The sequence below is a fragment of the Trematomus bernacchii genome, unplaced genomic scaffold, assembly GCF_902827165.1.
Source record: "Trematomus bernacchii unplaced genomic scaffold, fTreBer1.1, whole genome shotgun sequence".
In the NCBI taxonomy this organism is placed as follows: domain Eukaryota; kingdom Metazoa; phylum Chordata; class Actinopteri; order Perciformes; family Nototheniidae; genus Trematomus; species Trematomus bernacchii.
Genome location: NW_022987648.1, coordinates 6,713,399 through 6,741,223, shown reverse-complemented (window position 1 = coordinate 6,741,223; position 27,825 = coordinate 6,713,399). Strand labels below are relative to the sequence as shown.

General features: G+C 41.9%; 1 protein-coding gene across 6 annotated transcripts in view; it reads right to left on the bottom strand.

Annotated features, from left to right (window-relative positions):
• Nucleotides 1–27,825, bottom strand: part of tns1b (tensin 1b) — a 217,699-nt gene that overhangs the window by 17,659 nt on the left and 172,215 nt on the right. For 5 of the 6 annotated variants that reach the window (XM_034134700.1, XM_034134705.1, XM_034134701.1 and 2 more), the window contains 4 exons: nucleotides 5,859–7,358; nucleotides 4,331–4,411; nucleotides 1,128–1,321; nucleotides 909–1,047 (listed from right to left, as the gene is read on the bottom strand). In XM_034134700.1, the coding sequence (XP_033990591.1) occupies nucleotides 909–1,047; nucleotides 1,128–1,321; nucleotides 4,331–4,411; nucleotides 5,859–7,358 (1,914 nt within the window). The remainder of the gene's footprint in view (nucleotides 1–908; nucleotides 1,048–1,127; nucleotides 1,322–4,330; nucleotides 4,412–5,858; nucleotides 7,359–27,825) is intronic. The other variant, XM_034134702.1, reaches the window with a different exon arrangement.

Genomic DNA, 27,825 nt, shown 5'->3' with positions numbered 1-27,825 from the left:
GTTCCCACTTTGAGGGGAAGTAGTGCTGTTACGCCACAGAGCGAGTGTTAAAAATATAGTTTGAGGATTTATGACTTCTTTTTATGGGTGTGCCCTGGGGGGGATAGGCAGAGGGATGAAGTCACTGGTAGAGTTGGCCAATGAGGCGTAACCTTATACATGACTCTTGTTCAGCTGTGGGGCGCATGTAAGACTAAGAGGGGGACTGGGGGTTTGAATTGGTATTTCTGTGGAGATCAACTTGTGAATGTTTGATTCAAAAGAGAGATGAAGATTAAACGTGATCAATAAGCTACATTTTGACTTTAAAAATTATCTCTTTTGTTTTATACAATTTACACCTAATGAAAAATGACTATAAATAATCTCATTAACAAATATTATCTTTCATTCCTTACAAGACTGGCCACTAAGGCATTTTAATGAACCAACCATAATTTGAAATCCAGCCTATTCACAATCCAAATGAAATGAAAGTTAGATTGAGATGAGGTAATAGTGGAAATATTTCTTCACTGCTTGGAATATGTGGTACTTAATGAGGTACATAAAGAAAGGACTAACTGTACGTCAAGATAAAGTACGATGAACGACTGCCAAGACTCTGAAACCACAAAGGAATCTTTTACACCTCAAGACTTTTCCTACAGAGAAGTCTCAATAACATGAACATCTCTGAGTTTCCACCTAAAAAAGATAAATTCACAAGTTGATAAAGTTACTTCATAAGCCAAAAGAAAATGAATGTAGGTACACAACCATCAAGACTAGTCTCCAAATGAGAATGATACCATTGTGAAATCAAAGCTTTTCGTAGGATTTCATATAACTCATACCAATCTTTGAATATCTACGGTAACTAAGCCTGAGCTCCACAGTGCCGCCTGTCAGCCGGAGGGGGGACTTACACAGGTTGAAGTAAGGGGTTTGCGGTGAGATGGGGAAGGCAGGGGTTTGGGGAAACACCTCACCACCAACAAAGGGTGTAGGACTGATGGGGCCACCGTCCATCTCTTCGAAGGCCTCGCGGTAGCTGTGCATGTGTCTCTGAGGAGTGGAACGAGAACACATGTTAACACAAAAAGAAAATAACGTGGGAAACATTTTAGAAAATCAAAGTTCTTTACCTCCTTGGGTCGTCCTCCGGGGTTCATCGCTAAGGCGTTGACAAACTCAGGAGAAACACAGCGGACGGGGGACCGCAGCGGGACGTCGGGGGAGGGGTCTTCATCAGGGCCGTTGTGGTAGTGGCCCTCGCTGGTGTTGCGTTGGCGGGGCAGGGTGGCAGGCTCGTCTACAGACACCGTACGGGCCTGGACTCCTGAGATAAGAAGTGAGTGTTACAATTCAGCAACATTTGATCAACTCTGCTCCATCAGACTGCTCTCCTCCAGCTGCCATCCCCGTCATCACAGGTTAATGGTTCTCAGCCGCTGTGAATGCTCACTGCACAGGCCAAGGCTGAAGGCTGTGGTACTTTTCAACGCAACATGCACACACAAGGTTAATGAAGGATTAGCACACGGAAGCCATTAAGTCGCAAAAATAAAACAAATGATCAAATTCATAGATAAACCCATTCTATGATATTTCCAGTAAAACAAACAAACTATTGTGTTTCAAAGTAACCTTGTCCTTGGAGGTATGTTACATAAAGTAATGTTACCACCTTCTACCATGAGTGGAAACAAAGCAACTCATTTCTGGAACAACAGGACGAAAATGTTCTCACCCCACTTTCTGATAGACTGCTGTATTTTTCTTATCTAATGTGTCGATGTGGCCAAATCTGGCAGAACCTCAGAGCAGCCAGTAAGCTCATTTCAGTTAATCTGGTTTGCACTGAGAGTGAGGAAGCTTCCAGCATAAAACAAACAGGATTTGAGTTAGGAGTTTTATGCTAATATGCGATGCCATTGACTGGCGGCTAAAGGTAAAAAGAATGAAATGCTGGCCAAAGCTGCACGGCCAATGTGAAATATCACTGGCTGCTCTGTGCTTTGGAACAAGATGAAGGTTATTGGGAAAAGAAAGGAAATTACAATAGGGATAAGAAAGCGTGGGAATATTGGAGTAATACATTCTGAGTTGTTGTTTGCACTGAGGAGGTTTACCCAGTGTTTCTTTCGTAGTGTTACTTTGTTCTTATTGTTTAAATTCTGTTACTGAAAGAGATGGTTGAATAGTATGTTTATTAATGAGGCCCTCTCATGCTCATTTTCAGGTCCATATTTATATTTTGTGTCTCTACTGTGACACTCTACTGTCTCCATGCTTTAATGTTCAAAAAGCTCTTTACTTTTCTCATACTGCCTGTGCTGCAGCACCTCTTTTCACCCTCTGTCTGAAACCAGAGCCCAGTCTGCTCTGATTGGTTAGCTAGCTGGCTCTGCTGTGATTGGTTAAACGCTTAGAGATTTCCCGACCCTTAGCCTATTACGTACAATGTGTTAGAGCGCTAGCCAATAGAAGCCTGAGTGTTACGCGCTGATGTCGTTTTGTTACAGAAGTAAACAAAGGAGTCCAATGGAGGGGTTTCAGGTAAGGGGGGGAGAGAAACCAAAGGAAAGGGAAAACCAACAAAAGCATAAAAGGGCCCCTTTAAAATGTGACTTAAGGCTAATGTCAGTTAAGGCATACCCTACAAGCCTGACGATAATAACTATTTGAAAATATTGATATGCCCTTCACTCAACCTTACTTTGAAGTGAGGGTGTAAAAACCTGGCCACATATCTCTGAGGAAAAGGGTTATTGATAGCAGCTGTGAAAATTCCAATACTCAGGAATTGATGTTAGCTGCCATTGCCAATCTATCTAAAAGAAATCCAGTTAAAAGGTTTAACTCTCTCAAAATGTCTTTGTGTTTTGTATTACCATTATTAGGTTATATTTCATTGGGAATCAATGTACGTATTATATATATACCTATACTGTATGTAGATGTTTTGTTTTTACATTTTAGAAATAAATCAACGATACATAAGAGCCAATCATGCCATCTGTTATGACGCTTGATTTATCTCCATCTCCAAATGTCTTGGTGTTGGCAGGGTGATGGTTAATAAATCCTGGAACTGACATCTTTGCAAAGCATGCAGTCAACACACCCAAACAGAAACACACCCACCAACGTGCCGAGGCTATGAACTGAGAACCAGATGTACCCACGATGCATTGCTCAGCAGCAGTCAAACACTGCGCCGTTGCCTTAGTGACGGCGCTAATGGTTTCCAGCTGGGATCGCTGGAGATTCTCAAGGTCTGATATTTCTAAGCTATTTAAAATCCAGTCATCATGAGGATAAGCAGGGTTGATTCCAAAAACATAAATTTGATAGGTGATCCTTTTTATTTTAAGGGAGGGAAACCACAGTGTCCAAATGTGCACACCTGCAACTATAAAAAGGGTCAGTTAAGGTAAGAAAAGAGGTTCCTGGTAAGATCAGATCATTAACAGGTTTTGGTTTGAAAGTCTTAATGTGGCGTTTCATTTTTTTTAAAGGAATTGCAGTGAATTGTATTTATAGAACAAGAAACGTCACCTTCATTCCAACTTTGCAGCCCGAGTTCTATTCTGTAACATTGACTTTGAGTTGCATCACTGAAAACGATATGTCCGTCTGCGGTAAAGAGGCCATGCTGGCCCCCGACACTCGAGGGCCCTAAACAGAACAATCCTGTCTGCATTGTGGTTGCCGTCTCCCAGCGGACACATACTGTTTTAGTGAAGTTTCCAACTAGGACTGTGGTCCTTTTCCTGGATTCCGTGTCCTTTGTCTGGCTTTGTAAATCTTCAAAAACAGTACAGTGAGTGAAAAAAGGCACATTGAATGAAGCCAGTGTATCCTGGCCTCTGTATTGTTCCTGAGTTTGGCAACTTGGATCTTGTGACATACACTCTCCTGGCAAGGGACAGAGCTTCCTTTGTGCCTCCCCTGTCTCGTTCTTGTGAAACCTTAACATTGGTTTTTTTTTCACTAACCTTGAGGTAAAAAACTGTTACTCAGAGCAAACAGGAGAGAAGGGTGAGTATGTATGCAGAGGGGAATCATTGGTTAGTTTGATAATGATAAAGATGCTGCTGTGCAAACCCAATGACAGAAAAAAAGTGTGTTAATGAGAAAAAGAGGAAGTTAAAACCGAAACAAACGTGTAGCTTAGGATAGGGCATTCAATTGTTAATATGAAATGAGAAATGATTCAAGGCAAACCACACCGCACTCCAAGGCAAAAACAGATACAGACTTGACTACTGGAAGGAACACTTGAAAAAGGACCTCTCCTTTTTGGTTTTTAAGTGTTCCTTCAGACAGGATGGGAGAAACAAACCCGAGAAGGAGTGAGAGCGGCGGTGCTCAGACTGAGGAGAGGTCATGCTGGGGATGACACTTTGGACACGAGCCGAGTACTCTGGGTAAACAGATGAAGGATGATGAGAGAGAGAAGAATGATGATGACAAAACTAAAGGAAAAAGGAAACAAGCGAGACAAGGCCCGCCTGTGAATAGAAACTGAGATGTTCCCATGATTTCAAGACAATTCATACGAAAGTTTCAATCTTTGAGGGTTGACGTGTACGCCCAATCTAGGACTTTCACAATAGAAGTAAAACACTATTGTCTTAAATACTTGGAATAAATCATGGAATAGGAGGAATTCAATTGATACAGGAAGTAGAAATCAGTCCAACACAACAACAAATCCCTACACTTCTCACTCCTAATGGTGTTAAACTAGCATGTATTTCGTAATGTGAATATTTACATTGAATTGGCTGTAATGTGAAGTTGACCGTATTGTTTGTTCCATAAAAGCTCTTTCTGCCGTTCGTTATCTGAGGGCTCTGTTTTGTGTTGACTTTCTTGCTGCCCTGCAGGATGTCTGATGTGCTTATCTAGGGACAGTCAACCTGCTGGACTGCAGAGAGCACTTCCTGTTTGAGCCTGAGGGATTGGGGCTGATGAGGTGACATTCAGGAAATGAGATAAGGACAGAGCAGTGTTTTCGGAAAGACGTGTGTACAGTGTGTACATTACACTCAGTACATGTTCTGTTCTACATTTTCTGCCACAATACAAATATTACATACAACTGGTATAATGAATAATACCTAGTACAATGATTTGGCATTTAGTATTCAGCAACGTAGGGTCACACTGTTGTCTCTACTGGATAATGTAAATAATAACCATATGTAGATAATTATAATGTGATAGGCTCCAGCCAAAATTCTGTTTTGTGCAAGGCCTCAAAAATGTTGGACAACAGATTGGCTGTACAATCAAAATGATACATGGCTCGTTTTAAAGCAGAGGAGTCACACATACCTGAGAAAAGTATTGCACAAATTGCACGTAGAATTATAATTAAACAGCTTAATACCATTATTATGACATGAAAAAAAAGTTTAAGTCAAAGGTAATAACATATTTCAGTTACATTCTAACGAAAACTCAAAAAATGTAATAAAAACATTTGAATCTGTTTTAGAGCAGCAGCAGCAGCTTCTTGTTTTATTAAAGCATTGCGAAAGGGCAAACCAAGGATTATATCCAATATTCCCAAAGACTGTGCCACTATATTCTCAGATAATTCTTCTTTGTTAAATATACTGTAGGCCAAGGTCAATGCCCTCACCTAAAAAGCTGGGACAGTGAACAGTGCAGCGTCTGTGGAAATATTGGATTTTAAGATGTATTTTGCCTCGGGCAAACATGTTACCATTCCTGGCAGACTATATGAATCTGAGAAATCACGTAAAAACATATAAAGACGCAACCTGCTGCTGGATGACATATACTTCTTTCTTTAAATAAAAGGTCATACATAGATTAAATTCATTAATGTTGGATCTTACCTGCCACTCTTTGGGCCACCAGACCTTCAACGTTGAAAACTTGATCCTGCTCACTGTCTGTTGGCTGGGGTGATGCTGAGGCGGCACTGGGGCTCCTCTGGGGCTCAGTGACCTCCGCAGACTGGGACAGTGTGCTTGGTGGATAGTTGCTGATGGGCTTGAGCTGGATGTGACCAGCTACAGTGGGGTAGGCTAGTGAGGGAGGACTTGTTACATCCCTTTCAGATGAGTAACTCAGAGATCCCTGGACAGGAGCAGGCTCCGGCGTCCTCGGCTTCCCAGGGGACATCTGACCCGGGGACGAGTGGCTGGCCAGGCTGGACATGGGGCCAGAAAAGTGGCTATGAATGGCTGAGTCAGCCTGTGTGGAGGGCCTGGGTTGGCTCTGGGAGAAGGACGGCTGGGTGGTCACTACAACACAGTTTTCCTGCAGTGGAGCACTTTGGGACTTTGGCACCAGCGTACGGCCTGGTTGCAGGTCCATCATGAGGAGATTAAGGGTTTCAATAGATTCCTCAATTTCATGCTGGGAAGCGCTCTGGTGGTTAGGGAATTGTGGGAGGCTGTGGTGGCTGGACATCACCACTGTAGAAGGAGGTTGACTGAAGGTGAGTCCTTCAGTAACGGGCTCCTCCGTTACACCAAACTGCTGCCAAACGTTGAGCCCGCGCTGGACGGCATCCCTGCTACTGGTGGTGCGGGCTGGAGCTTGAGGCAAAGAGTTTTGCTCTGCTCCAAACGACTGAGAGTGGAACACATTGCCGTTCTGCTTAGCCGTGTAATAACCCGAGGATGGGGCGGACTCACTTTGGGTCAGAGTGGCGGATTTTTGGGGTATGGTAGTTTCTAGAGGCTTTTCTGGGGCACTGCGCTCCAGGTACGGCACATGCTCCTGGCCATTGACAATTGGCTCAGGCTGGTAGTAAAGATCAGCTGGTGTAACCCTGCCATCTGTGGAGGAGAACGTCCCCAGACTGTCCACAGTGTGTCCCTCCTGACTGGTAGGCATGTCATCGTCCAAAATGTCTGTCTCACGGTCAATGCTACCGTGCCCGTTGACATGGACCTGGGCAGGCACCAGGTGAAGCATGCCTCCAACCGTGGAAGCCGGCAGGGACAGGTAGCCCTGTCGGTGCATGGGCCCCTCCAGGCCACTCAGCAGCTGCTCGAGCTCCTGCTTCTCCTGGGGACTGATTGGTTGTTGTGCAGGTGGTTCTTGTTGATGGACCAAGGGTAGCTCCTCTCCTACAGGAACGTGTGTCTGGCTCACTGTGGAAGCCTGAGGAGCTGCTGCCGCTTCATCAGTTCGGTCAGTTTTGATTGAGGCAGTAGAGTTTCCTGAGTCGCTGCTCACTGACAAGGCATGGTCAACCGCAGGTAGGGCGTGTTCCACCGCAGATGGTGGCAGGCCATTCGCTGTGACTGTTCCTTCCACGGACTCCTTTTTGCGAACTTTGGCGTAGAGGCTGCCATCCAAGGGTCCTTCAGTGTGGATGAGTTCTAAAACAAAGAATGACAGAGAGTCATTAGAATCAGATTAATCCAAATACAACAATTATTCCGCTTTCGAAACCCTTTCATTTACAACCGCCCAAGTATTTTCAGAGCCACAGAACTTTGGTAAAAACTGAAATAAATGTTCACTCTAAATAGTAGAATGCATGATTCATCAAAACACTAACAAGAAAAGAATAAGGAACTATCATAAAGAGAAGTAGATGTGTTGGGGGATTGTGTGGGCATGGCCAAATGAAACACTGGCTTCTATCCACCTATTCTACCAGCTTCAGGAAATGAGCAGGGTCCGTGGCATGCACTGTGGAAAAGTCGATGAAATCACAGCAGCTTGCCTTACACTGCCTTCTCAAGCCTATTGGTTTAATCTGTACCACCTGAGGAAAAACTGGCATAATAAATGAGGATTCAGTTGAGGATTTAATTGTTTTCATCATGATGAAAATAAATGATTGAATGAACACCACAGACTATTAAACTTCACATTTGTTAACTCATGAACCCGGAAGGAATGCTGCAACGTAGATTATTTTTACTGAACACAAATGCACATGGTGTACACTCATGCTTTTACACTTTCACACACAACCACACCCAAGTCCAGTGTAGAGGAAGTAGGGTGCCCCGATCAGAAGAATTTAGTCATCACTGGAAAATCAGCATCACCTACTAAGGAAGGCCTGGAGGCTTTTCCTGGCCTTCGAAACCCAAAGCAAAACAAAAGCCCAACATACTGAGAGTCATTAAGTAGGTTGAAACACACACACACACACACTTACTCACAAGTACTTTTTTCCTTCCCTTCGTCCTGCATTCTCTGATACTGTACAACCAACACAGTGCATCAATGCAGACAGATTTATGTCTAACATCTCAAGACTCACAACTCCCTCAAGTCACTCCTACACACTATTTAGTAAACGTCTGTGTGGTGAGGCATTCAATAACAAAACAATACCTTGTCACATAGATTTCCTACTCTACTGCCCATTAAAGTTCAGAAGAAAAACTCATAACTCACGATGAGGCATGTCTTGATAAAAACATCAGATTCTACCGCTGGGAAAGGAGCTGCACAAAGAAGCTGTCTGTGTCTCTGTAACTTATAGATATCTCCATCTCGGCTTTAGTGAATACGGGCCTCTGTAATGGAGCTTGGTGGGCGTACACAGGCAGGGTACTGCAAGGTCTCCTTGGCTGGCCGGGGCAACTTGCCAAGGGAATGGCGCACTTTAGTTAGTGGCTGCACTGTTGGAAACAAATCTGGTGGCTCTTGGTTGCAGACAAACACAGCGCATGTTTTCTACTACTTATCCGTTGGTGAGTTTACGATTGGTGCATTGGTGGACCGCGAGTGGGAAAAAACCACTATGGTATGGCTATGTCTAGACTGATAATGGCCTGTAGCAATATTGCTTGCCATTTGGTCGGTTTGTATTAGTTGCAGTACATTCAAATTCAATTCAAGATTCAAAGGTTTCATTGTCATATGCACAAAGCTACAGTGTAGAAATGGCAATGAAATCCTTCTGACCTGAGCTCCTCCAACAATGCAACATGTATAATAAAATGCAAGAATACAAAATACAAAATAAAAAGTAGTGCAAAAAGTCTATATACATGTCAATAGAATATAGGATATGTACAAGAACAGAATATATAATTAAATAATGTAAATCAAGACCAAATTAAATACGGCCTATGGAGCACAGTATAAGTTGTTAATACCCATGAAAGAACAGATAATAATCCAATAAACTGATGCATCATGATGCAAACGTTCAGATTCTGCGAGCAAGTCAATTCTTTGTACCCTAAACAAGTTAGCTGCTAAGACTAGAGGCTTCAGATCAAGTCATCATTACACATTTATATAGTATCAAGTTTGGGGCTCTGGATGCATTTCGGTGCACTTGAGCGACACACACACACACACACACACACACACACACACACACACACACACACACACACACACACACACACACACACACACACACACACACACACACACACACACACACACACACACACACACACACACACACACACACACACACACACACACACACACACACACACACACACACACACACACACACACACACACACACACACACACACACACACACACACACACACACTTATCCATCAGCCATGAAGATAAACATAGACATAAGTCGTGAAAGAAGAACCCGCCCTCACTTTCTCCATTTCAGTACCTTTATAATCCCCTGCCACTCAAGTCAAATGTGACTTTTGAGCAATTAGGATCATTAGTCGCACAGCTTACTGACTTAAAGCCTGACAACACTTGAACAAGTTACCTAAAAGTAGCCGAAGAGAATATTAGCAGAAAACCTCAGCAGATTCCCTACCTGTGAGAGCAGTGGACGATGTTACAGTCCCAATCTAAGATGAGTAGAGCCCTTCCATACAGAGCAGTGGAAACCAACATGAGATGAGAAAAGCCCTGCAGAGTAGCCCCCGGGGTGGGACATGGGGGATTGCTTGGGGGGAGTTAGTTTTGTTCCTTCTCCTCCTCCCTCTTCTCAATAGCTGTGTGGCCGGATCAGAGAGCTACTGCTGCTGTCAGTGGCTCGCAGCAGTCTAAAGGCTGTGTGTGCGTATGTGGGAGGTCTATCACTACAGCCTGTTGGACGGTGTATGAGAGAGGTGGGGGGGGAACGGATTGAAATCCAAAGTAGAGTTTGACAGGATGACATCAGTCCCTTTAGGTTTGGCTCCCTAACACACCTACTTCCTGGATGTCAGTGGTGGAAAGTATAATAACTCAAGTACCATACTTAAGCAATAATAAGCCATAATTACTAAATACTTTACTTGAGTATTACATTTTATGCTACTTTCTACTTCTACTGCTCTACATTTTTGAGACAAATATTGTAATGTGACTATTAAAAACATGTGAAATGCTTATGAGATAACATGGAGTAATACTGATATATAAACACAACCCAATACATTAAAAGTATATAAAAGTGGCTCCACAAATGCTTTTCCATGTATTATATGATGATGTAACACTGTGAAAATAACTGTACTGCATATTGAGAACTTGTACTTGTTGTTGTCCTTTTAGCTAATAACACTGCTGTACTTCTACTACTAACATTTTGAATTCAGGATGTGTTCTTGTAATGGAGTATTGTTATTGACCCTTTATTCCAATAATTGTGTCTACAAATTGCAACAGTATTTAAGGCTTGTGTTCTTTAAAAAGGGCTGCAAAGCATACTCTCATTTGGAGAAATAAGCCCTTTCCATGTTAAAAGCACACAGAGATGACCGTCTTTTAGCACACTGGTGTCAAAAGCACACATGTAATGGAAATAGTTACTTGGTCCAACAACAGTCATTTAACAAGCTCTCTCCGAGCAAGGAAGCAGGAGAAAACTCCACCCTGCAGCAGGCAGATGGAGAAAACAGAAAAGCGTAGTGGGTTAAAAAGAGAAATATAAAAGAAAGTGAGTGGGCTGCTGATCTGAGAGGCTCATTGTTGTACTGGCAAAGACAAAAAATGATAGAGTCAGATGGAGAACATTTACAGCAGTTGTTGGCTTGGATGGAACATACGCACACAAAACCCAACCTTTTTTCCCACTGTTGGAAATATTTGAGTTTATATCACCTTACCATCTGCTCATATTAGCATGCAGGACAGTCACTTGACTATAGCACACCACAACGTAGAACAATTCCACAAACGTCACTTTGGTTGATAACAATAAACATGTGACTTTGGCCTCCACAATACTTTTCTATTATTTCCCCATGTCTCGAGCAGATTTAATGGAAGTTATATGATTGTAGATGACTGTTTTCCCTAAATGAACTCATAGATTTACACACCAATTCTACCCTCACATCCTTCCCCTGGCCTCTCACTTTATTCTTACGTGAGGATGATGGTACTGACTGCGATGATGCCAGCTGTTTTCCTTTGGTCCCTCTCTCCTATCCAATGAAAGCTCGATTCAGCCAGCCCTCTTGCACTAGCTCATGTCTTCACTTTAGACGCAACGTGACCCATGAGCAAACGACAGCATCCCCATTTGTACTACAGGAAATCCAATCTGTCACTTTTTACGCCAAGCAGACTATTTATGTTGAGACTGCTTCTGTGCGCGATGCTATGTCTGCTTTCTGTTTTCATTTGGTGGAAATGAACACACGTAAGCCTCCGCAAATAACCTCTGACGGTGTTCCTTCAGGTGATAAGAAAGGGCATATGTATGTCTGATATCTTTCAGTGTGTGTGTCCACGTCTGGGAGTTTCAACATACTCCCCAGGAGGGAAATACTTGCTCTGTGATCCCAGGCACATTAGAGAGAAGAGAATGTCTGCTCTCAACCCTATCGCCCTGAACAATTATACAACAGCAGGAGGAGTGGGCCATGTGTGACCAGTCTGGAATGACCCATCGCTACCTCCTCTCCATTAGAAAGCCTTAGGGTTAGGGTTAGGTGTTCAAACTGTTCTCTCAGATGTTAAAAGTCTAGACAGACAAAAATCATTGCAGACTCACAACAACGTTCATCAGAAATGAACTCTGTGTGGTAGACCTAAAGTGCTGCCAGATATTTTAAGGTTCTGTAGGCCAGATGGTGCAACTGTGTGACCTCTTGATCTTTAAATGTAGCGCCCTGACCCCTGTGGCAGAATATCCCCTTCACAGCAGAAATAGCATGTTTCCCCACCAACGTACATGTGCTACCCTGAGCTCGTGTATGTATGGGCATTCCAAGACACTCGAGGGTACGTGTCTTTAATGAAAAGCAATGATGAAACCTGTTCTGAGAATGTTCCTTGAGGTATAAACTGCTGCAAGCCCTAATAGTCTGACAAAAATAAAGCTCTTAGTGTGTTTATGTTCATAAGCCTGAGAGAATGAAGAGCTTCAGAAGTTCTACATGATGGTCTTACAGTATGTAAGTATAGCCTGGTGCCATATTTGGCAAAAGTTAATGGATGAAGTATTGATTTGGAAACAAAGCATGTATGTACTGTGAGAGGGCTCAAACTCAGCTATTAAAGTAATACTGTGGCCTTGTGAATGATCGACCATAGATTAATGAGTTAAATGAGTCAACAGAGACCTGTTCCAATAAAGCAATGCAATAGTTGACTTGAAATTACATTACTGGTGTAGGAGGTTCTGGGGTCTTCCATACAGAGTCATTCATCTGCAGTTATTATTCCAATTTAATCTAGAAATGGAACGATAAATTGAATAATCGATAAGTGAATTAAAAGAGAAATAATTGCCAAATATTTTGAAAATCTATTTAAGACATTTTTCCAAATATGGAAATGTCCTGTTTTTTTCTGTTTTGTATTACATTGAATGTAATATCTTTTGGGTTTGGACTGAGAAATCAAAATATTTAAAGGTACTTGACTTTGAAACTCAGATCGACATTTTCATGATTTCCTAAAAGGTTAATGACCAAACTATTAATCTAGAAAGTCATTTTCAGATTAATCCTTAATTAAATAAATTATTTGCATCCCTGTAACACAATTCAGATGTGTTACAAAATAATAATCTTCCAAATGAGGCCAACTGCCAACGATGACAAAGCAAGAACTTCAATTCGATTTGGATGGGAATTCTAAGTACATTAGAGGAGAAGCTTAAAAGGATACACAGTATGTATAAATACAGTTTAGATATTGCCAACATCAGCAGCGCCAAAGTGCTTAGTCAGATGTAAGTACAGGAACTCGTTCTATCTTAATAAACACTTTCCCCGCAGCTCATTAAATATACATCACTGTGAATCCATTTGTGTGAGTGCAAAGGCGACAGGAATGGGGAAACAAAGGCCAAGGTAATGTGTGATGTTCTGTTCACCTTTAAACTGGCCAACACTGCCCTATTGCTACAGGTAGGCTATCATTTGCATTCCATAAATATATCAGGTCAATCACAAAGTGATTCTACATCCTTGCTGACCACCATGGGGTCAAGAGCCTTCAGCCACTCTGCCCCCCGTCTCTGGAACTCTCTCCCACAAGACATCCGCAATATGGACTCACTCTCAACCTTCAAATCCTGCCTGAAAACCCACCTTTTGAAACTGGCGTATTCAATACCTTAATTCCTCTAAACTGACTGTTGTTTTTAAGTCTTTGTTTTTGAAGTCTCGAATTACTGTTTGACCTTCTTTATTGCTTGTTTTTAATTATGCTCTTTAAGGTGTCCTTGAGAGCTTTGAAAGGCGCCCATAAATAAAATGCATTATTATTATTATTAAAGTCAATTTAAAAAAAAGTCTCTCTCATATCAAAGTGTATCGAATTAAACTGCAGTGCTCAGAAGCAAGTATTGGTCAGAGGTCCGGACTATATTTAGCACAAATACTACTGAAACAAACAAAACTACAAAGACATAACTATCACACATATCTTATGCTAATTGTTTGCACGGACATAACCACGTGCTAGTTTTAGACATAGACAGAACACACACCATGTGCTTTATATCAGCCAGACAGATCGTCATGCAGAGCCTTATGTTTCACTCTGGATGAGGTTGTGCCTCAGGAAAAGTCATCAGCGGTCGTTAGCAGCGTAGGGAAAATCTTGAGGGCTAAATGAGGAGAGAGTCTGATGAGCTGACTGTAGCTATCTGGCTCTAGAGGTGAGGAGAAGCTTTGATTGGCTAGCTCACGTTAGCTTTGGTCTGGAAAGAAATAAGACAGAGCTACGTGATTTGCACGAAGCCTTAATAGCTTCTGCAGAACCTTCTCAGAGCAACTTTTGTTAGCTCCTGTGCTAATCAACGTTGTGGTCAATTCCTCCGACAAGAACAGGTCTTACTCCTGACCAGATACTTCTCCTTATCAGAGCTGTTTCAATGTAATTCTATATCCTTGCTTGAGCTGTCAATATTATTATTGGGAGTTATGGGATCTAGTACTTTGGGGTGTCCCAAATGCAAAACATTCACAGATTGGCCGAAAGAGAATTTGAAGATCAGGGCGTGAGGGGAAAAAGAAACACTTAATTGTCTCAATCTAAGAGGTATTTCTCAGGCCTCTGGTGGTCTTTCTGTACAAGAATAACATTTAAGTAGCAGTGGTGGTCCAAAGCTTCCCAGCCTGTTTAAAGTATTTCTTGACAGGGATATGTTTTTAATGACATCAGCTCGCAAAGGAAGATTGGGTGCAGACAATCCTCTTTTTTCATGGTTTCCCTCCCATTTCCCCCCAATTCGGAGGAGCCATCTGTCTTGTAAACAAGTTCATTTTACTGCCGTTTAGTCTCCCTGTTGGCCTGCACATTGCGTCACTCGTCATTTCTTTGCACCTGCCAGCAAAGGCCTAAAAGATAACCAAGAATGGAAAAACACTTGCAGAGATTATAATTGTAGGGACATGGCTATATATTAAATGGAACACATGAATACCCTATGTACAGCTATCAGGGGCTAAATTAATCCTAAGCACATTTAAGATGCACAATTTATAGAATTGGAATTGGCTGGTGTCTATCTCTTGATGTTACTAGCAGTATAATGGCTATTATAAGACTGTTTTCAATGTTTCATGTGAAGCTAAGAAAACAGTGTTATGACAAAGACCAGGAAAGGATGGTGCATGAATAGAACTCTCTATAAAAAGAAAGATAATAACAAAGCGGGAGAGGCCAGTGTCCCCAATGGAGCCTAAATGAAAGACTTGGAGTTCATGCTTCGTCCCTTTTTCTTGTAAAGCTAATTTCCCGTGTCCATCCACCCCTTGGCTCAGGAGGGGTCTATTCGGTACGCTGAGTGACCCATGCAGGAGGATACACCGGGCCAATAACACGCCCGTAACGAGAGCTCGGTGCCTGATGAAGAAAGTACAACACTTGCTCTTTGTTTCCCTACTTGTTTTTTCAAATGTCTTGATTCCTACTGTCTGCTTAGAGAGGGGTTAGGGGGACTAGTTACGATGCTTATGCAATCCCAAATGACATCACGCAAGTACAATAAGCAACCTGATAGAGAAATACGTACGGATGTTTGACTGTCTGCTGGAAACACTCCCAGTTTACTTGAGGTGACTGCATAACAGCAGTTAAGCTACAAAAGCTCGGCTTGCAAACTGAATAGTAGTGAATTTACCACACAAATAAATGTCATAGTGATATATTTCATCCACAAGAGCTGTTGAATTAGATAAAGTGACTTCAAAGATACTCCTCTCTAAAGTGCAAACACATCAATACTGGGTAAAAGATCTTGTGACAAGCGCTTGTAGGAAGTGATGATGATTAGTAACGGCTCTGCTATGGCAATACAGCCAGATCAGCTGTGTGAGGGAGGGAGGACAAAAAGAAATAGGAGGAGAGGATGTCTGGCCAACAGCTGGAGTAAAGCTGGCGGTTAAGGGGGTGAAAGACCACTCATTTATTTCCTCATATCCATATTTTTTTCTCTGTGAAATTACGATTTTATGGATTTGTGTATAACAAAAGTCTGTCTGATAAGATATGACTATATTTGGTGAGGCACACAAACTCTTCCAACATGCCAGTGACTGTCGCCTAGCAAAAGCTTCTGTCCCTGCAGACAGGGTCCAAATGGGGACACTTCACAACACAAGGCACTTGTTCTCTCCTTGAGTCCAATGCAGTCTTCTCTAGAAGGCCTCTATTTTTCTGTCTTGGCTGTTATGCAATCAGAGTTGCGCAAAGTTTGGAGTCAAAGCAATCTAATCAGCCCAAAGCCAGGGACCAGCCTGAGGGATTGATAGTGTGGACGCCTGTTGCCAACACAAAGGACCAGACGTTTCACCTCTGCGTCTTCTTGAAGAAACGCTACGGCCACTGACACTGTCTTTGATTGAATGAGATCACATTCCTATGAAGTGAGTTGGCTCTTAGCATTGGCTCATCAGATATCACGGGACGCAGACATCTGCTGTCCAGAGTTCAAGCTCAAATCAATTCACACGGAAATGTGCAAGTTAACCTCATTTTCATTTAATCATGACACATCTCATCTGGAACAGTATGGCTAAATGAACAACATCCGCAGAATGGATTCACGCAACAAACTCTCATCTTGCTGAAGGACCCATTAGCAAGATGCTAATTCCAGATTAAATGTCGCTGACTCTGACTTCCTTGTTGTGGAGGGTCAATAAAGAGAGTTTCAAAGGATGCAAATGCTTTATTTGTCATAAGAACAATACCTACAGTATAGTTTTGACTATGAAAATGTTCAGTCTCAGGCTCCTCCAACAATGCAACATAGGATATACTCAACATAAAAGTAAAAGACATAAAATAGTGAAAAAGTGATTCAAATAAATTGCAGGATGCTTTGAGTAAGTTGTTGGACCATATCCCTTCATATCGTACCATACCATATCTCTACCATATCAATTCAAGCCTCAAATTATACAGACTACAATTTGTTGACAATTGTACTTGGGCATGAAAAGACCAGATGGCCATAGACACATTGAGTTGAGGATCTTCAGATTAGTATATAGATTATTATTTTGAGCTAAGGATAGCTGACAAACCAAGAGAAGTCAAATTCCTAATGAACAGGAATAATTCAAAGTGTCATCATTCAACAGAGCGTATATCTAGAGTTACTAACGTCTTTATTTCACTGTTGTCCGTGGTAATTTACTGCGCACCCAGCTCTTGAACTACTCCCTGGCCAACGCACCATTGGAATCCCAGTCATCCGTTGGGCGAAAACATCCACAGCAGTGATATCCTTCTGTTGCATCAACATCGATCTCCACCAAGATTATGTAACTCCTCACCAAACACAACCAAACCCCACCCTGTCTGCTGCTCTGAGGGAACACAAATACAGACTTAACTTTGACTTTACTCATGTGAACGCCACTGTCTTGCTACAGGAATGTAACAACAAATAGTCTGTGCCCAAGAGGTCAAGCATGGCCAACTCATCCTTTCTGTTGGATAAGTTACGGCTGTGGGACTGGAACACAGACAACTCCCTCTGATTAATGTGTACGGGATCAAAGAGGAAGCATTAACCTCCTGCAGAGAAAGTGCCAAACAACACACACACACACGCACGCACGCACGCACGCGCGCGCACACACACACACACACACACACACACACACACACACACACACACACACACACACACACACACACACACACACACACACACACACACACACACACACACACACACACACACACACACACACACACACACACACACACACACACACACACACACACACACACACACACACACACACACACACACACACACACACACACACACACACACACACACACACACACACACACACACACACACACACACACACACACACACACACACACACACACCTTGGCTGCTTCTTCCCGACACAGGGAAATGCTTTTTGGACCGTGGGTAAACAGTAACTGAAAAATAAGCTTACATAGAGACATCAAGGAGACAAGAGACAGTGCCTGAAAACTTAATTTCACAGAGTTCAAAAGACTTTATGCACATTTTAATGATAATGGTGATTTATTAAACACTTATTTTTGTAGTTTTAGACATTATTTATCGAGATCCGGAGGCATACTACATTTATAAAATGAAGTTGACCACAGATGAACCAGGAAGTAAAACTGAATGTGTGTGTGACAATATCATAGTTTTTAAGTGTGAAGTGCCTGGAGGATGCTTAGCAATTAACTTGGTAGGTAGAATGCTAGTATTATTACACATGGGAATTATGGTCAAAACTACAGAAATAGAGCCTAGTAGTTATAAATCGGAATCCCACATAAAACCACTAAAAAGCCCTTGAGACTGCAATGTGTCAAACTTTCTCATCAGTAGTGGAAACAAGTAACTGTATGAGATTAAACCTCAAAGTACTGTCCATGTGAGCGTGGTTCAATCAGTAAAAACAGGCTAACACATAAAACACAAAGAGGCCAAGTGTTTGGATAATAGACAACCTGATGCCAATAAGTAATTTAGTACATTGCCCCATAAAGACAAATCAAGTTTCTGGTTCTCTGAGAATGCTACTCACATGTCATGGAAGACGTCAATTTGTGACAGCTTTTCTTCTTTAAAGAAAAGCAGGCTGGACAAAGGTGTCACGCTGAACCCTTCAACAGATATCACAGTTTGGAAAAAAGCATCAGCAGCCTCATGCTGAGAATAAATGATGAACTTAGATTCACCAAATAACACTCAGAAAGTGTCTGTGCTGAGCAGCAGCATGCACAGCCCCACACTGACATTCTCCTCCTCCTCCTCCTCCTCCTCCTCCTCCTCCTCCTCCTCCTCCTCCTCCTCCTGTGAATGTGTACAAAAGAGCTTCACAGTGTGTCTTTAACTCCTCAGACTCCACAGAGGGGAGAGAGGATGTCTCAGAACTTAAAGAGAAAGTTAAAGAATGGTATTAAATACCAGTTTTAGATTGCTTTAACACGGCCAGAACTATGAGCAAACAACTAAGGTCTTGTGATTTAGAGTGAACTCTTTGTGTTGTGGTTTTTCCAAAGCTATGTCATCCTCCTAATGAAGAGGTGTGGTACAAAACAAAGCAAATGCATTGGTCACATAGCGTAAATGGTACAAATGTATTGGATAATTCTGAACGAGTCAAAACTATTGCTGAAAAACCATCATCAACCCTAACGTTCGCTCAGTGTGACTTCTTATTTGTTTTCCAGTGTTGGGGAAATGATTGCCAAAGAGTCTCAGTCTTGTGAAATCTGTCTAAATAACTCCCTAATTTTTTCAAAATATGTATCATGGTTTGTTTTTCTTTCTTCTCGTATTCCAGAAATGCAGTGGGATACCAGTTGTGTCAATCACTCAAACTAACTTGTAAACAACAACACAACAGTCCATCATTTTCCACCAGACTCTCAATTTCCACTGACAACGATATGCTCCACCATCAGCTTATACAAGAGCCACTTGCTTCAAGAAATGTCTCATTTATAACAGATGACCAGTGGCGTTTTTATATGTACAAAAGTGGTGGGGCACAAAAAATGTAGATGTTTATATATAAGCTTCTGCAGTGAGGTTCATGGCTGGTGAGGCACTGGCACTGACTCTTCAGGTTTACAAATATTATATTTTGACCTAAATCAAAATATTATATTATTTTCAAAAGCTTTTTTAGTCTGATGCTTCGATTAATTTTAAACAGACAAGAGGATACCCAAAAAATGTAATTTTATCATTTAAATATTGGATTTTTCTCTCTTAGTAAGATCCCATTTTCAATAAAATGGTGGTCTTACCTTGACTTGAAGATGAAGTCCATGCTATCCTTCTGGACAAAAATCTCTATTACTTTTTTGTAAAAGTCCTCCTTATCTTCTTGTAGTTTCAAAAGTCGAATCATAAATCTAATCGATAGATTTATGATTAGAAAATTATAAAAGTAGGGTAAACGTGCATTTATCTAACAGGTACGTTTCCCACAGATCTTATTTCGAGCTATTTTCTAAAATCCTATGGAGAAATCTCATTGCTTTTTTGTCGAGGGAAGCCATGCGCAGCTTACTTCCGGGTTTTAGGACGCGTCACTGCAGCTCTCTCGTCTCCTCTTCACACACCACACTTTTCGCGGCACACGTACTTACAGCCAATCAGCTCCGAATTATGAGATGACGTTTGGTGGGTATGTCAGCTCAGTGCCCCTATGGTGATCATTTTTTTGCCGCACACATTGAATAGAAAAAGACTGAGCATGCGCAGTGTAGTTTTTACAGCACCCATCCACTAATGGCGCATTTCCACCACGCGGTTTAAGCGCGCCGTGTCGTGCCGGGCCCGTTTTTGTTGCGTTTCCACTATGCCTAGTTCCGGCCCGGGGCTAATTTTTCACCTTTTTTCTGGCCCGACAAAATTGTGGTTCTATCGGGGCCAACAAACAGGGCTGAGTCGGGCTGAGTTTGCTAAACTAGAGAGAGAATCGCTGGCAAGGAGGCTACAACTACAAGATGAACATATTTGACCGTGATTTAATTGTAATACACGTTTCAAAATGATGCCGAAGTAACAACATACTGATACCGGTTAGTAAAAACCATGAATTAATGCTGTGACAAGTCTGCAGACAGACGGCAGGCGAAGAACCTTTTAAAATGTGCGTTGTCTAAATGGAGATCGGCTAAGCTAACTCAATATATGCTCCGACCGTCCACACTCACAACAACGGCCTATACAGACATAAATAAACCAGCGACTGTACTCGCCATGACACAGACAGTCTGTGGTTTGTACTTGTTTAACTTTTGTTTAGTTTCTGAACAGATATGAGGAGCTGTGAGCTTGAGTGCTAACAGCTAACGGCTGATGTTGTTTTTCTGGGGTGCTCACTGAAGATGACGTCACGGCTCCGCCTATACTGCGTTACTATAGATACTACCCCAGTTCCTAAACTGTAATGGAAGCGCAGCATTAAAGTGAGCTGGGCCTAACAAGGCCTAACAAAACCGTACTAAGTCGAGCGAGGCCTGCGGTGGAAATGCGCCATTAGACAGTGAGAGAGAGGGGCTTGATCGGGGCTTGACCCGGGCTTGACCCATGTCGCTCTAAACGGCTGAATAGGCACACTGTAGACACTAATTAGAAGAACACAGACAATGTACAGACGAATCAGATGATTACACATGATCGTAAAATATATTTTAAGATGTATTATTTTTGCATTTGTTTGCATTTATTTGTAATTATTATTTGAATACTTTCTGCTGACACTAGGTGGGGCTGTGCAGTTCAATATGATGTATACACCTTTCTCCAGCTGCTTTAAAATGATTGGATGTTATGAGCCAGCTGGTGGTCAAATAGCTGATAAATAAGCCAGTCATTGTAGAGCAGGATGCCAATCAATAAATACCTTAACACCATCCAACATACTATTGCAAACTAAGGGGTTGGCCAAAAAACACATGTCTGGTAGGTTACCTTGTGAAGTGAATGACATAAATCAGTTTTCCTTGGAATCTTATACACAGAGGATATCAAAGGACTGTTGCTGCTCAATTGCAGTGGTGGGAAGTAGTTTTACTCAAGTTCTGTACTAAAGTAAACACACTCCACAACAATTTGGAAGCAAATATTGCAAACACATGTTACTCACTACTTTATAGGTAAGTATTATTAATAAAAAACAAAATTGCCCTTGAATTACTACGTCATATTATGTATGATACCTGGCAGTGCAAAAAGTAAATGAAGTTATAAGAATTTAAATAATGAATTCATGGATCACTAATTATAATCCAGTGACATAATAAATAGTATTCCGGAAATTGCCTTTCTGCATAATGTCTACTTTTTTGGAACTTTAAATATATTTTGCTTATACATTTGTAATTGAAACATTTTGATTACCAAACTTTTACTTTTATTTCTACACTGTGATATTTTTACTTTTACACCACTGCTGAAATATAGAATCCTTTGTTTAAGATTTATAAACCAATCGACCACAAGTGAACCAATTTAAATTATTTCTGCATGTAATGCACCATCAAACATGTTAAAAATGTTACTCTAACAGGGCATCTGGGATGTATTTCACTTCTCACAGGCGTCTGAAACAACCAAACAACCCCTCCCTTTTGCTATTTTCAGCCACTGCCATCTGATTCAATGGACTCAAGGGACTGTGGCCAAGGCTCTATCCTGGTGATTTAAATGTCAAGAGACAAGTCAAAAGATAAAAAGCAAAAAGAACCAATTGAATCCTTGTGTGATGATCCTCAATAGAGGTCAGGGGCAGATCTACTGTAGAGCCTTGCCCCCCCCAGCTGCCCCCCTAACTTTTGTGTCCCTAAAACTGTACTTGTAGAAACAAACCTACACTATGTCCACAAGCTTCTCAAGCAACGAAACAAGCAGTTCATTAATTAAAAGTGAATCATTTTAAATATCATCTTAGGCCAGGGTTGCCAACTTTGGGTACCTGGCTGGAGTGAGATTTTGATATCATGGGTTTAATTCGGTTTAATTACACATATGCACACAAAATGACTGCTATCGTGTCAGCAGCGGGACCTTAGCATATAGGATATATATACAATATATACAAATACACAATAATGGACACAGACTATAAAGGGCACACAGTTTCATTCACTAATGAAAGTCAAACATGTTTGTTTCCACTGTTTTATTGTGTGCCTGTCGCAAGTAATTGACTTATCGTACGATAAATAAAAATGAACTCGATAACTTTTCTGACCTCGATAAATTGCCATTTACATGAGGATGTGACTAGCAGTTTGAAAGGATGTACTTGAATTATTATTATATATTATCATTATGTCAGTGGTCTAAAATGGTCATACAACGGTGCCGACAATATTATCGTTTATCGCAATAATTTCCGGGAAAATGCATCCAACAAAATTAATTATCGTGAGATGCCTATACATGAAACACACACACACAAACAAATCTACAGACTTACTCCAAACTGCCAAATATATATATATATAATATAGCAGCAGACTTTTACTTTTTTATCATTTCTACTGGATCTTAGATCTGCGCATGCGCAATACGGGTCCGCAGTTGCGGCTCCAGAGTATTTTTGTTGGGTAATCTATGGTAGGGCTAACCCATACAGTGGTGGGGCTCAAGTCAGTATTTGCAATGTAATTACATACACGCTCCCCCCGACAGTGAAACGCCACGCGTGAGGTTTAGATTATTTCCCTGTCTCTCTCAATCCAAATTGAACTGTATGAAATAAAAAGGCACATTTGTCTTGTAGTAAATACAAAGGGCGACCTGGAGCCAATCCTGCAATTTCCCCACAGGTGAAAGAGTTGACATGCTGAAAACCCAACCCCTGCAGTCGGGTCTGGGGGATTCTCCCCCAGGAGAATTTTTAAATATTAACATAAAATACACATTCTGGTACTCTCTTGAGAAGAAAAATAAATAAATCTATTACTACACGACATATTTAAAAAAATGAATGCCATTTTAGTTTTTTGTTACTTTGTTCTGAAAGCTGAACCTGCTGCTCCTCACAGAGAGAAGAGGGAAGAGGCTGTGTGAATTACTTTACATTGTGGTGGATAGCCCCCATTGTTCTGTGTGTCAAAATGAAAGACAGCCCACACACCTATCAATCATCAAACCGTGGGGTCTTATTTCATTACGTGTTGATTTCTATCAACACGTAATGTTGTATCGATGTATAGAGATGTACTACCGCAAAAGTGTTCTCCGTCGGGACTTCCTGCAACAACACCACGCCGTTATCGTGATTCTGATTGGCCAGAAGACATTAGCAAAGATGTTCTATTGAGAAGACGATCACTACGTGACAAAAGTTTTCAAAACCGTTTCTAGTCTTCGGTATTCTTGTTTTTGGCGTGAGAATAGTTTGGGCAGCGTGAGAGCGTGAGATTGAGAGTGAAAGCGTGTGTCACACGCCAGATGCGTGAGAGTTGGCAACCCTGTCTTAGGCCCGTTCAAAATGTAGCTACGGCCCTGCATTAAACTGCGGAGCGGCGTTCACACAGACCGCGGCTCACACCGCTGCAGAGAGGGAGCGAGCTGTCCCAGCACCTGAAGGTGGATCAGCTTCCCTTGGGAGCATTTCCCCTTCCACTAGTTTTGTTTTTACTAAGGACGAGAGCTTGAAACAAAATATTAATAAAACGCTGCCATTTGAATCGATAGCGTTTAACAGACGATCGCTGTTTGGGACGTTACGTTACAAAATACTACACAGACAGCGGCAGCTGGGAGATCGATCACTTTATTTGCTAAACTAGCGGTACTATTAAATCCACGTAAATTACACATCACAACAATGAGGCCAGCTAAATTAAACCAGGATACATCCTTTACCGTCAAACTGGGTCTAAACACAGCTGCCTGTGTGTGTTTGATAAATACTTTCTGATTTTATATTTATTATAGGCTATGCTACTTATTAGCTACATGGCCCTAACGTGTAAAGTTATACAAGCATTTGTACCAGTGCTTTTCACAAGTAGACTCTTGCAGGCCAGAGTAGCTGGAGTGATTGAACAACAACAAAAAGACATAGGCCTATCAAGTGATCAGGATGAACAGAAAGAGGAAAAGGAAAAGAGAGTTCACTGAAGAGACCAGGAGGGTCAGAGCAGGAGGAAGAGGAGGAGATGAAGACATTCGTGAAGAAGAAGACATGTATGTGAGGAATAAAGATGAAGTGTCAGAAAGAGGGACAGAGGCAGGGATCAGGAGGCAGATGAGACTCCAGCTGGACCACATGGTATGTTCTTATTCTCCTTGCATACATATTCCATTACAGCAGCTCAATCTAGCAGCTCTTAGTATTGACAAATATGTATTGAAATGTGTTGCTGCACAGGTCACCTTTAGCTCTCTTAAGAGATGGGTAATGTCATTTGTGTACTTAATTATAACTAAGTACTTTTACTGTACTTACAGTAAACAGAATTCTAGGGTTTTATACTATATGTTAGTTTGTTTGTCTGAACACCTTGTTTCTCTTGCATTAAGAACACTTGTGTTAGGGCATGATTTAACAATAAATAGGTTATATATACAGTATAAAATACCACGTACTGTCCGCCCTCCCATGCCACCCTGGCATGACCTCTTGTAAAATGTTCTAGAACCACCACTGATAGAGGTGTATTCTAAAGTGTTGTGTAAAAGTTCAGGTTACTTTAATTGTGTTAGCATGATGTTTTGGATATGTTTTCTTATGTTGTTGCAAGGTGCGGCCATGACAATAATCCCTATGCTTACGCTCACCCACAGAAGCTGTTTTCAAGGAACAAAACACAATGAAAGTCAACATCAATCTTTGGAAACCAACAACCACACAGACAGCACTTACCCAATGTTGATCCCAACAAAACATTGGCCCTATAATTTTGAGCTTTATTCAATGCCTTGATAAGCTAAGAGGAAAAGGCTTGTTGTAAGTAGCATAGCGCCTGCCTCAGACAAGCCAATGCAAACCCCACAACAACAATACTTGCTGTTTCGAACTAACACTTGGGAAGACTTACGTCCTCTTTTTTTCCCTCTTGCCTTTAAAAGCCACTAATGGCGCATTTCCACTACACGGTCGGCCTCGGCCACACTCGGTACGGCTCGGTACGGCTTGGCCACGTTGGGCCTTAACAGGGCCGACTCACTTCATGCTGCGCTTCCATTACAGTTTAGGAACTGGGGTAGTTACTATAGTAACGCAGTGTAGGCGGAGCCGTGACGTCATCTTCAATGAGAAATCCAGAAACACAACACAGCCGTTAGCTGTGAGCACTCAGAGCTCACAGCTCCTTATATATGTTCAGAAACTCGACAAAAGTTAAACAAGTACACACCACAGACTGCCTGTGTCATGGTGAATACAGTCGCTGCTGTATTTATGTCTGTATAGGCCGTTGTTGTGAGTGTGGACGGTCGGGGCATATACTGCGTTAGCTTAGCCAATCTCCATCTAGAAAAACACGAATTTTAAAAGGTTTTTCGCCTGCCGTCTGTCTGCAGACTTGACAAAGCATTAATTCATGGTTTTTACTAACCGGTATCAGTATGTTGTTACTTCGGCATCATTTTGAAACGTGTATTACAATTAAATCACGGTCAAATATGTCCATCTTGTTGTAGTTCTAGCCCTCTTGCCAGCGCTCCTCTCTCTAGTTTAGCATACTCAGCCCGACTCAGCTCTGTTTGTTGGCCCCGATAGAACCACAATTTTCTAGGGCCAGAAAAGAGGGGAAAAAGTGGCCCCGCGCCGTGCCGCGCCGGAACGAGGCCTAGTGGAAGCACAACCAAAAAAGGGGACGGCACGACACGGCACGCTTAAAGCGAGCTACGCGCTGCAATGGAAATGCGCCATAAGTGCCTTTTTAGCACTAACAAGTGTGAAGCCAAATGACAGTGGAAACACTCCAGTTTCCAGGAAACCCTTTCTCTTTTGTTTCTGTGAGAGGGACACATTTTTAACGGTGTCTTTGAATTCTATTTGCAAGCTCATCCCATTTAACATGCAGAGTGTATCAGTCTGACTGAATACAAGTCACGTGTCGCCCAAAGGATACTTATGAGACACATTGTGTTGCTTATCGAGAACTCCAGGTCTTAGGTGGTTAAATAAGAACATGCGTTTTGTCCGCAACACTGTTATTTTTTTGTAAAGAGTCAGAAGGCTAAACGGACACACCACCAGTATGTGGACTTGTTTAGCATGCGTTTCTGCTCAGGTCTAAAGCTATTATTGGGTTGGTGTATATATGTGTGTAATACTATCAAATTCTAATGAAGCCTTAGTATCACCATCATATGACAGAAGACAAGATAGGAAAGGCAGCTTGCACCAGGCTATACACACGCACACGCACACGCACACACACACACACACACACACACACACACACACACACACACACACACACACACACACACACACACACAAACACCTTCACTGAAACATAATGAGAGGAGACTTACACCTATTCTATTTTAGCAAGGCCTATTTCAAGCTGCAGTCGAGACACTTTATGAGCAGTGATAGAAGGTAGCCAAGTGACCTCTGACCTTTGGATATCTGGGTGACTAATAAAATCACTCTGGGAATGGTGGCGGGGGGGGTTTCAAGGACAATAAATGTCCAGCAGACATCCCTCTTCAAAAATTTCACTGTCATTATGCAACATGTCCTTCAAATGGGCCCTATTCTGCTCATTTTGTGCCTCTACTGGGACATGTCACTGCCTGTGCTGCAGCACCTCTTTTCACCCTCTGTCTGAAACCAGAGCCCAGTCTGCTCTGATTGGTTAGCCTGCTGGCTCTGTTGTGATTTGTCAACTGCTTAGAGATGTCCCTCCTCTTATCCTATCACGTACAATGTGTTGGAGCGCTAGCCAATGGAGACAAGGCAAGGCAAGGCAAACAAGTATTACATAGTGATGAAACTATGTAACAGAAGTAAAGAAAGGAGTCCAATGGAGGCGTTCCAGACAGAGGGGGAGGAGTTTGTGGGACAGAAACTCCCTCTGGAGGGAGCTTTGGGATTTTATTTGTGAACTTGAACAAAGGATAACTAAATGTTTTTTTTATCAGATCCCAATACGTCCCCTTAATGGCTATTTAATACATAAGCAAGTCTGTTTTTAAAAGCTATTAACAACAAATATCAGCTTAGCCAGTTTAGCCTTTGGGGGACAGATTTGAAAGGGGGATATACTGTAGAGCAGGGGTGGGGAACCTCCGGCCTCCGGGCCGTATACGGACGGCGAGACCATTTGGTACGGCCCTCGAGGTAATTTATAAACACACGCAAAAAAGAAAAAAATTAAAGAAATCTAGACCGCAAAATAATTAAACAAGCGAGTGCCTGTTTTTCCTGGCCAAGGACAGGGTCCTTGAACACAACACGAGCCAAACGTGTCATCACGTGCTATATGTCTCGTCTG